The sequence below is a fragment of the Ambystoma mexicanum genome, chromosome 11 (genome assembly GCF_040938575.1).
Source record: "Ambystoma mexicanum isolate Mex_15411 chromosome 11, UKY_AmexF1_1, whole genome shotgun sequence".
Lineage (NCBI taxonomy): Eukaryota > Metazoa > Chordata > Amphibia > Caudata > Ambystomatidae > Ambystoma > Ambystoma mexicanum.
In genome coordinates this window covers 1,019,365,278-1,019,377,322 of record NC_090934.1, presented here as the reverse complement: position 1 = coordinate 1,019,377,322, position 12,045 = coordinate 1,019,365,278, and the positions used below count along the sequence as shown (strand labels likewise).

The 12,045-nt window shown below is 46.3% G+C and overlaps 1 protein-coding gene across 2 annotated transcripts in view; it reads right to left on the bottom strand.

Moving 5' to 3' along the window:
- ITGA11 (integrin subunit alpha 11) overlaps positions 1 to 12,045 on the bottom strand; it is a 664,683-nt gene that overhangs the window by 282,494 nt on the left and 370,144 nt on the right. For both annotated transcript variants that reach the window (XM_069624240.1, XM_069624241.1), the window contains 2 exons: positions 8,032 to 8,180; positions 3,734 to 3,878 (listed from right to left, as the gene is read on the bottom strand). In XM_069624240.1, coding sequence (XP_069480341.1) covers positions 3,734 to 3,878; positions 8,032 to 8,180 — 294 coding nt within the window. The remainder of the gene's footprint in view (positions 1 to 3,733; positions 3,879 to 8,031; positions 8,181 to 12,045) is intronic.

Sequence of the window (12,045 nt, the reverse complement as noted above, 5' to 3'; positions counted from 1 at the left end):
TTTATTTCATTTGGTTTCAATAACTTCACTATTCGGTCAATTTCTGAATAATAAATGCCTTTCCTAAGTGCATCAAAATATCTTTTATGGAGCGAAGCAGACGTTGACACGCGTTCTACCCTTTGCTAGTGCTGTTCAAGGCTGATCATCTTTTCAAAGTGAATTTTGCCATTGCATAATGACATATTTATTTATTTGGTATTCATATATTTGACTTAACCCGGAGGCATCTAGGCGCTGATATCATACGTCTATTCTAAATGACGTCATCACCATGATCCCATGCCCATGCTCGTTCAAGCCTGGCTGGTGTGTAGACAGAAATGTATTCCAACAAAATACGATGCGACAACATGGCTGACACCCAGTGTGCTGCATACCTACCATCTAAATGCAATTTAAAAATAGGATCCGCCTAAAAAAGCAGAAGGAAAATCCTAAACACGTCACTGTCTGTTCAGCTTCTTTTCATATGTCCATCTCGACTTTCGCTTCCCTGATAGACAAAACAAGATCCACCGCATTCAGCTTTCTTCCAGAGGTTGGCATCTGGCCGTTTCTCTGGTGAATCAGGCCTTGACAGATCTAACACATGGACTCATGTGTTTAAGAACAGGAAGACCTCCCGGCCTTTCTTCCTTTCCCTGCATGGCATGATCAGAGCAATGGTATCACAGCCCTTAGAAAGGAAGCACCGAGGTACCAACGAAGGGCTCAAGTCCCCCAGTGCCCCCAGGTGCACGCAACCCCCCCTGGGTATTTTACAATGTACAATGGCCTGGCGATTCAAACTGCAGTTGTCAGGTTCACAGGCCAGGTACTTCCCCACTGCACCACATCACCATATGAAAAATGCAGCACAACTGACATTGATACGACATATTTCGGGAATGCATGTTGCAGGGCAAACATTGGTATTGATTTTTGGAGTTTAAAACATACACACCTTTTAACATTTTCAAACACTATTAGAAGAAAATATCCTCTCTTCGTTTTTGATGGGTGTTGATTTTATGAAACACAAATTCCATTTATTCTGTGCAATTTGTATGGTTTTAGAAAGCCAGTTGAATTAAATTAGCACATGACACCTTCATATGCTGTCTGGTGACGTCACACCCACAGAGTATGTTAAAAAGTACCCCACTTTTGTATGACTTGACCCTGAACCTACGAACTGACGAACAAAGGATTCAAATGAAGATAGAAAAACAAAGCACGTTGATCCAGATAGCTTGAAACGATGACAAATGATGAGGGGACAAAATATCAGTCGACAATTGTGAATTGAGGCATTCTCTGTTATGTGGTATCACTGCACTTCGGAGGAATTACCTCAGTGCAGCAATCATTCCGTTACTGACACTTTGTAACAGGAGCCGCGGTTTTATCTGCCCGCCCTCGTGCTGGTTTAAAAAATAAAACTGTGAGAGGGAACGGTTAACTGTAAAATGTCTCCCCCCCCTGAATCCATATGGAGGGCTCATTTCTGGGTCCCAATGCTATATCTATTCCGGTCTGTTGATGATCTCCAAGGCAGCACTCAGGATTACTTCAATGAGAAGGCTGCTCTGGTGTGTCTCTCTCTGGATTTCTGCAATGCTGTTAGCACAATCCTCATTTCTTGTCCACTAGTTATATAGGGATATAAGAACAATCCCCATTTCTTGTCCACTAGTCATATAGGGATATTAGGTCATTTCTTGTCCACTAGTCATATAGTGATATTAGGACAATCCTCATTTCTTGTCCACTAATCATATAGGGATTTCAAGACAATCCTCATTTCCTGTCCACTAGTCATATAGGGATATTAGGTCAATCCTCATTTCTTGTCCACTAATCATATAGGGATATCAAGACAATCCTAATTTCTTTTCCACTAGATATATAGGGATATCAGGTCAATCCTCATTTCTTGTCCACTAATCATATATGGATATCAAGACAATCCTCATTTCTAGTCCACTAGTCATATGGGGATATTAGGTCAATCTTAATTTCTTCTCCACTAACTATATAGGGATATCAAGACAATCCTCATTTCTTGTCCACTAGTCATATAGGAATATTGTGACACTCCTCATTTCTTGTTCACTAGCCATATAGGACTATTAGGACAATCCTCATTTCTTGTCCACTTGATGACTTTAGTAATGTTAGTATATCCGTGTTTCCTGTTCTTTGTAGTCATGTTTGAATATTCTGCACTTTCCGACCTGGCTACCTGCAGAAATGTTAGTACAATCCTAATTTCCTGTCCACTAGTCATGTAGGGATATTAGGACAATCCTCATTTCCTGTCCAGTGATGACTTCAGTAATGTTATTATAATCTGTGTTTCCTGTTCTCTGTAGTCATGTTAGAATATTATGTACTTTCTGTCACGCGGCTGCCTGCAGGAATGCTAGGACAATCCTAATTTCTTGTGCACTAAGTCATATGGTGATGTTAGTACAATCCTAATTTTCTGTCCACTGCCCTCCTGTTGTGATGTTGTTACACTCCTTACTACCTGCTCCCTGTAGTAATATTACAATAATCTGTGTTTAAGGTCTCCAAGGAACATGCAGGGATGCTGGGACAATCCGCTCAACCTGTTCTCTGTCGAGCTGGTGGGATATTAAGGGATTGCTCTCTTAGTCTCTAGAGGCAGAATTCAACTATGAGGTTTATAAGGCTGTTCTTTGGGGATCTAATGCCTTTTTATGAACATTTTTTTCGACCAGAACATTTTCCCCTTTTCTCTCCAGGTTTCTGACACACCGACAGAGCTAGAATGCAGGGTAAACACTTCATGTGTGTTGAGATGCTAGCACAATCCTCATCTCCTGTTCTCTTGATCCATGTAGTGACGTCATTATAATCTCTATTTCCTGTTCTCGGAAGTCATGTTAGAATATTCTGTACTTTCTGTTGCATGCCTGCCTGCAGGGATGTTAGGACAATCCCTATTTCCTGTCACCTGGCTGTGAGTATAATCCTTACTGCCTGTTCCTTGTGGTGACGTTAGGAAAATCTGTGCTTCCTGTCTCCATGACGCCTGAGAGGATATTGGTACAATCCTTATTTCCTGTCACCTGGCTGTGAGTATAATCCTTACTACCTGTTCCTTGGGGGTGATGTTAGGATAATCTGTGCTTCCTGTCTCCAAGACGCCTGTGGGGATGTTGGTACAATCCTTATTTCCTGTCACCTGGCTGTGAGCATAATCTTTATTACCTGTTCCTTGGGGTGATGTTAAAATAATCTGTGCTTCCTGTTTCCTAGACGCCTGCAGGGATGTCAGGACAATCCTTATTTCCTGTCTCTTGGCTGTGAGTATAATCCTTACTACCTGTTGCTTGGGGGTGATGTTAGGATAATCTGTGCTCCCTGTCTCCATGACGCCTCCGAGGATGTTGGTACAATCCTTATTTCCTGTCTCCTGGCTGTGAGTAGAATCCTTAATACCTGTTCCTTGGGATGATGTTAAAATAATCTGTGCTCACTGTCTCATAGACCCCTGCGGGGATGTTGGTACAATCCTCACTTCCTGTTCTCTGCCTGGCTGTCAGGATGTTAGCGGGATGCTCACTTAGTCTTTGTAGGTGTAAGGCAGGAGTATGGCCATTAGCTTGTGATCTTGGGAGTTGTCGCCTTTGTACAAACATCTTTCAACCATGACACCTTCCCCTGTTCTACCCAGGTCTCTGCCACTTTTCAAGAGCCAGTGTGTCATAGACAGACTTACCGCAACGGCATAGCGGGTGATGTTCTCCTTCTCGCTGGCCTCAATCACCTTCTGTAAATCAGGGCTGTCGTGGGACTCTCCGTCTGTTATCACAATCATCACCTTCTTAGCACCCTTTCTTCCACCCTTCTGGAAAGCTTCTGAGCTGAAAATACAAGGTAGACACTGACCCTGCTGCACTGAGATACCAGAAGACAAGTGACACAGCAGGTCAGGTGTATCCCGGTGCATGGAGCACTGAAACTTCCCCCACACCCTCCTCATTATCCCCTAACCCCTACAACCTTTCATGCAGACAGAAGACCCATTCCAGCCTTTGGATCCTAAATGTCCCCCAGGCCTTATCCCTGGTAGCCCAGTAAGTTCAGTCAACATATTTCAGGAGCTACATCCCATATTCACGTTCAAGCAGGTGGCAGGCCAGGGCAAAGTCAGGCGCTGCTGTCCTTCACCATGGCTGTGAGATCGGCTGTGGTAATACTATGCCGTAATGGACAGCTTGACAGTGACAAATGCTAGCCAATGTGCCTCCCATGCCTGGAAAGTCTTCAGATGTCACCTTGAGGGGCCAGATATGAAACGTTCCCAGGGGGCTCCAGTTGTCTGGAACAGTGCTTTAGAGATGGTAGGCGATCACCAGTCTTTCTGGAGTCACCACGCGGCACAGCTTAGTCCTGTCTTCATGATCTCACGGTTGGGGACCCCGGGGTGAAGAAGCATTTCAATTAACTAATCATGAATCAGGGTTACTAGCCCTCAGTGCATGCCCCTCAGCTTTACATAGGCATAGGTCAAGCCCATCAGAGTGGCTAAGCCGTAGACCACTCACTGATGCATAGACCATCTGTATAACGTGTACATTTCCAGAGACCATGGTTTCTAGAGCCTATACCACTCTATCTGCAACTCTCTCTTACTAAATACTCCCCCTCTACACCTCAGCGCTCCTCTGGCACCAACTCCTTGTGTGTTAAGTATTTCGCTAAACAGAGGGCAGGAGGTTGATCGCTTTCCTCAGTTGGCTCCCTTCTTTGGAACAGCCTCCCCTTCTCTCTTCGTCTTGAGCAGGACTTTCCTAAATTCCAGAAGCTCCTCAAGACTTTCCTCTTTACCTCCTCCTTCTCTCCCTCCCTCCCTCCTTTGCTAATCTCACATTTGCGTGATTGGTGTCCAGGAACTTTCTGCACCTCCGGGGCCTTGACCTCCCACACCGAATCACCCCCAGCTTCTGTCTATCCTCAGCACTTGCCTCGGCACACCCTCAACCCTGGAGGCTTACTCTTACCATAGATTGCACTTCACCTGTTGCTCACCCACGAGCACCCCAGCACTTATCCCATTCCCCACCCCTCTGCACTTGCACGTTTTGAACACTCACAAGGCACAGTAGATGTGTCCCCCTCCCCTCTGTATTCTATATTGTATTTTTTATGTATTTTAATGTTTCTCATCCGCTTGTCCCCTCACAGAATTTACTTACATGTATAAGTGCCTAACAGGTGAACAATAAAATTAAAATAAATAAAGAGTTACCGACAGAAAAATCAGACCTGTTAACCCAGATAATGACATCCGTATCCCTTGCTGACACATAGAACATGTTCATCAGAACTACTGGCCTAGGTTACATGCTCGGCAGAGCTACGGGCCCCGAAAACATAGCGAGATCAGGTTTACTGACCCCAATGAGATTCCATTCAGACTTAGTGGCCCAGCAAACATGTACACTAGTGGCCCGACTGACGGCTGGATCATCTTGTTCTGGTGCGACGTCCGTTCATGGGCCGGCCCAGAGATTGACACTCTAAGGGGCTGAAAGGATGAGCTGCTGCTGGTTGATTACTGTGATATTTGTACCAGTAGCTTTTATGAGCTGTTCTGGGCATGAAGCCCCTATATGCCAAACATCCTGAAATGCACGATCTCCAGGTCACGTGGGAAACACATTGGTAGCAAAAGCATGGCACTAAATACATGATAACCAAGGGTGCCTGTGCTGTTCTTTGTGTCAGCAACTTTGATTGCCATGCTCTCAAGAACAATCATTCAGATGGATGCATTCTTTGTGCCAGCTACCCTGATGGCATGCTCTCTGACCTCGTAAATCTGTTGATCAGCATCTGTGCCCATAGCTGTGTTATCTAGTTATTTTTGAATGTTTTTATTGGCATTTGTATAGTTACAATTGTGCACTTCAGTTTCCGTATTACGTGCCTGCATTTAATCAACAACAACAAACAACTTCAAAACAAACAACTTCCTACACGTGCATGTGCTTCTTATGGGTACCGTTGGGGCAGGCACCACGATGACTGGGGCTGTAGCTTCCGCCCCTCACTTCTCAAGTTGGGGAGTGTCTCTTGTTGTCGGGAGGTGGTGGGTGATTAGTTGGCCACTGCACAGGTGTTTCCTTGTTTGGTTGGTGCGTTCATGGTGGCTTGTCGTCAGATGGGTGGAACATCTCCCAGATCATTGCTTTCCATGCCACACATTTGTCCGTACCATCCGCTTCGGACCTGTTCGCTCCCTCCACCCACACCTTGGTATCTGCCTCTGCCCACCTTTCAAATTCCTTGCGTCATTTTTCATATTGTGGTCCGGCAGTGGCCTTCCAGGACATGGCTATGGTTCTTTTGGCTAGTATGCATGCCAGGTCCATGAACCTAACCACATGTTTGTATTTGCCTATCCGGGCATAGGCACCAAGCAGATATTCTTTCAGTGACCACTCATGTCTCTGTATTCCAGCCTCCCTGCATGATCGATCTATGCGCGCCCAGAAACTTTGCACACGCACACACCCCAGAACATGTGTAGCATGTCAGCATTCTTGCCCTTGCACCACAGGCATTGGGAACTCGCTTCCTTTTTAAACATATCTATTCCGTGTGGGGTCATGTATATACGGTACATCACATTCAATTGTATTAGCTTGAAGCGTTGGTTCCTTGATAATAGATGTGTTATATAGACCAAGCATCTTGGTGGTAGCCATTTATGCTAATCTTGTTTTCTGGGCTACAGCCTATGATGAATGGCCTGCTCCTTAGCGCTGCCCTCTCTGTCACAATCATTCTCCATTCTCAATAGATTTTCTTTGGCACTGTAATTTCGATGGTTCCATTCCCTGGCAATGTTTTTAGAAGGGGTCATTCTCAGGCTTAGTAAATACCCTACCTGTGAAGTAGTACTTCTAATTGGCATATAAAGTGGCACCTGCTTGCTAATTTGCAAAGAATTTTGGTGAGTGGGGTTAAGAAATGACAGAGCCACCCACAATCAAAAGTTCCCAGGTGGGGTGCTGGGCCCACGTAATATATGGTGCAATTCGTGCAGAGGTGCAGGCCTGTTCCCCCAAAAAAACTGCAGTGTCCACACCTCTGCGGAGCGAGGGGGGCCTGCAGTGGTACAGCCCCGGCGTCTTTCCTGGGGCTTTCAGGCAGCAAGGCTCACTCTCTGCTGCAGGGTCTATCAGCACAGCGGAAGATGCTCTCTGGCGGCATGGGGGCTCGTGCAGTGGCACTGCCCCGCTCCACGCTGCTGTGGGAAGAGCCTGTACAGAGCAAGAAGGCAGCCCCCCACCCCCTGAGGGTTGGAAACGCAGCTGTGCCCACACTCTGCTAAGTGAACACACGTTTAGTGCTACAGGCTTGATCTCGCTCCACAGGCGCAGTGCACGTTGAGGTCTTCACTCGCTCCTGTGGGTAGTGTCCAGACATGGTGCCAAGGCCTTTCGACCCATTCAGTGTGAAATGGGCGTCGAGCCTCGGGGGGGGGGGTCAAATTGCTGCTCCTGTGTTGCAAGTCTTGTCAGAAAGCAAAAAACAGTACCTGTGTGCTTTTTAGCATTCAATTTGCAGGCTGCCCCGCTGACGTCCTCACCTCCCTCAAGCATTGCAGTATCTAGCAGCGTTATCAACTTGTTGCCTTTTTTTGGACTAAATTAGAACTTTGCTGACAGAGCCTAATACAGGGGTCTGCAACCTGAGACTCTCCAGCTGTTTTTCCCATGATCTCTTACTATTGGCCATACTGTCTATGACTAGTGGGATTTGTAGTCCAAAATATCTGAAGTGCCATGGTTGAAAACCATAGATGTTCAGTGGAACATTTAGTGGCTGCTTGTCATGTGATAATCTGCAGCTACACACCCCCTCTTTCCATTCCTTTATCTCGCCATTATAATGTATGCACACCAAGAGCACCTCAGAGTGACCTCCCATACATCATCTTGAAATGTCCCTGCATGATCCCTGACAGCTCTGAACGATTGGCCCTCATCCACCCCCGGATCTTACCGTGCTGTCTCGATGCCCAGTGCGGTGCGAGTTTCGGTGCCTCCACGCTGCTCAATGTTTTTGGCCGCCTCCACCACTTCTTTCACAGAGCGGTAATCGTTCAGGTGGAATTCATGCACCACCTCTTCTCCATACTGAAGAACGCCCACCTAGGATGAAAGGAGAGATTGGTGGGTAGTACCCAGATATTGAATGCATAGACCCCAGCCGCGGTGCGTGCAGTGTTCACCGTGGTAGAGGAAAGCAGATCCTGCGGCACCAACAGCCCTACAGATAAAGGCCACTGTTACTCCCTAAAAATAGGCAACTCCCAAAAAGTAAAAATAGCGAGTAAAAATGCTCCCAACAAACAATCCCTTCTTCCGGCGCTTTCACACACACAGGTCCACGGATATGTTTGGACCAGTAGTGCATGTAGTGCCACGACAAGAAACTACTATTACTACTTCCTGATCAGAAAGAAGTGACCATGTATCTCATTAATGTGTCTAGAAATAATTATTACAAAAACATTTCCGTTTTCCTGTTAAAACATTTTTATACACTTCCAAAATACTGCCATTGGGATGCAGACTTACTTTTTCACTCCCTAAAAAAACATTTTACTTCCAACTTTAAAAAATAGGGAGTAAAATGCTCCCACATCAAATTCTTATCTGGAGCACTGGGCGCCATGTTTTGAATTGCCACCGATGGACACATTTCTTAATATCTTGATTGTTTGCGGGTGAGGAAAGTGCGTGCGGAAGGTGTCCATTTGAAGCAATAATGACAGTGCGGGAGGCTGCATTGTTGTGTGAAGGAGAGGTCACAAGATAGGGAGCAGGGGGTGACTGGGGGGGGGGATTAAGATTAAGATCAAGAACGGGGAATGTCCTTTTGCAGAAAGGGCCCTGTGAGGGCTGTTGCCTCATCCAGAGACACTTGACCTGGGAGGACATTTCATACACCATGCTTTGCACTAGGGTCTTGTTTGTTTGTTTGTTTATTTTATTTCTATAGCGCACCTGACCCAGAGGTATCTGGGCGCTTTTGGTTACAAGTAGGTGGTTACAGGCAGTAAGGTCAAAATATAGTTAAGTCATAGGTACATTGTTACAGACATAGGTAGTAAAGTCAAATTACAGTCACGATGTGGTCAACCTACAGTTACATCTGAAGAGTTACATGATGTGAACGTACATCAGAAGCAGACACGTGCTAATGAGGGTGCCGCTAGGTGTATAGAGGGGGCTGCATAAAGTGGTCTGGGTTACGCTTGTAGCAGAGGTCTGCACCCCTGAGCTTAATTAATTCTTCCCCAGTCCCCCCCTGCTGGAATACTGAAAGCATCCTTCAAATCCCCAAAACGTGTACCTTCCACTGAGTATGTTTGGTTGAGACGTGGAGTAATAGCACAGAATGTGAGTATTAATTAGGCGCGGTTCAAAAAATATAAAATGTCAAAAATCATAACCTCAAACCAAAACAATGTATGCAATATAATTAAACTCTTAAAAGTGATGGAAACTGCAGGAATGACAATTGCAATGAAACGTATCTACCTCTGCAAGCATGTGTACCCACCTCTATATGCCTTGTCCTGCACCGCTGATCTCTCACACAGCCAGTGAGGTCTTTCATCCGGTCCTCAAGATCCTTCCCTCACAAAACCGTTCGCTTCTCATTGGCTGCTTCAAGCTAGGCACTTTGCCCCTCAAGCAAGAACTGGAAGTTGCCACCATGTTCTCACCCAGAGCTTCAGGAACATTCAGCCCCAGTGCACTCTTCTATCTGTAAACCCCTGGACCTCATCCAGTCCTCCACCTCCCCACAGGTCTAGTACCGTGGCGGAGCCAGGATTGTCTAATTAGTGGGGCCTGAAGCTAATGTAGTTGGGCCCACTGTAGTGACATTAACATCTGTAAATGCCCACACATCGCTGCTGAGCGGGCATTTACAGATTTTGGGTGGGCCTTGCCCGCTCAGCCCCTACCCTGTCTAGGCCTCTGGTGTACCCTCCACAAATATAAGCCTTCGCTTCAGGCGACTGAACAATCCACTTACACCCCTATTTCCATATGGAAAGTCTGCCAACACAAACTATTCCTCTTGCCTGTATCATAAACACCAAACACACCCTGGCCCACCAAATCTCAACCAACCTACCCCTTGGAAAATCCTTCATCTACTTCAACAACGGTCTGAGCACATCCTGGCTGCTCTCCTCAAGTGCCCTTCATACGCAACCCTAGATCAGAGCCGCCATTTGTAAGACGAGGACCTGCAGGAATCATAAAACCCTCGTATTGATGCTAATGTCCTCTGTCCACAAGACTCTCTAGTCCCTCAACCCTTGCCCGACATTTCCCGTCACCCCATCCTCCCTCCCTAGAAATGGTTTTGAGATCCTCTACTGAATAACAATGAAAAGAATTGGGGCGTATCACTCCTCCTTCATCACACTACAACTGCTCCTCTCATTGTGATTACCAGTGCCCCTTCACTCTCCCACTCTTATTTTCCCACCTCAACCTGCCATATTAACAAAACAGTCAAATTCTATGACAGACCCTTTTACAAATGTCTGCCGAAGGTCATCAACATGGGGTCCCTGTAAAACATACATCACAGCTATTTTTCTAATTTTGGCTCCCCCCAACTTCACCACTGCCGTGGTCTCCTGCAAGCTTTAGAACCCACAGCTGACCGCACCACCCCACCCGAGTACCGGACTTCTTCCTTCTGCTCTTCCTCTCTCAAATCCTTCAATGGCGTCTCTTGAACGCAGTTGACCCTTACTGCACCACCACGGAGTGCCATCCCCTGCAATTTGGCAAATGTTACTCCACAAACTTTGTTCTTGTTCATGACTTCAACTGTATTACCACTGCCAAGCACAACCATTTAACCCCCGTCATCATGCTCCCCAAAGTACTCACTTTGTTGATGTATTTGATTGTAATCATGGCAAATTTAGACATCTTTGGAATGCCTCTCAACTGATGATGCCCTAAATGATGACGTCCTAAAGGTCCTAGGATTGGGAGGTCAACAAAGGACTTTGCGCGGTGGGAGGACTAGGAGTAATGATTATCATGACTAATCGCTCATTACCTCTAGTCCCCCATCTTGTCCCTCGTCCTGTCACAGTCTTTACTCATTGTACTTATACTGAGCAGTCAAACAACCGAGCCTAGGCCAGGAGGCAGAAGCAAAGAAAACACTAGGAGAAAGATGGAGGGGCTGATTCATGGAATTTGTGCGCTGAAAAACAGGGATTTGAGCGCCGTTCTTCCTGCAAATCCCCATTTGTTAAACAGGGATTCGCGGGCAGAATGGCGCACAAATTCCCGTTTTTCGGCGCACAAATTCCTTGAATCAGTTTCGGAATGTGCAGCTCTGAAGGTAGTTGAAGAGGTTCAAGAACACTGACCTTTGCTCAGTATCCACTGACCTTTGCTCAGGATCCACTGACCTTTTAGCTTGCGGCACTGAGTGAACGTTTGAGGATCAGCCGAGCTGCTCGAGCTGCCCATGGTGCCTCCACCCTCTCGGGGGAACTGCCCTGGATAGAATCTAGCAAAGGGACACCTGCTTGAGCGGGCGCTGCGGAAGTGACTGACCAAATCCAGGGAGCGGTGGTTGCAGGGCCTGATACCTTGATGTGGACAGAACCTATAAATGCAGCAGAAAGTGCATCCGACTGCCAAAAATAAGCTGTTTTCTCTTTGTACCAGGAGAGGCCATGGCATACATCCAGAGACTGTAAGTCTTCTTGATCGAGAGAGGAGGTTTTCGGGACAAATGTCATTAGAACCACCTCCTGATTATTGTGAGAGTCTGTGCAGATCTTTGGCAAGATGGAGGGACCTGGTTTCAGCCTGATCATTTCTGGAGCACATCTCATGTAGTGTTCTGAAATTATGGTGGCTTGCAGCTCGCTAGCCTGGTTAAAGAAATTGGACCTAAGAAGGCAAGCATTCAATACAGGCATTTGAGAGCCACTTCTTCCATTGGTTCTAAGGCAGGCTT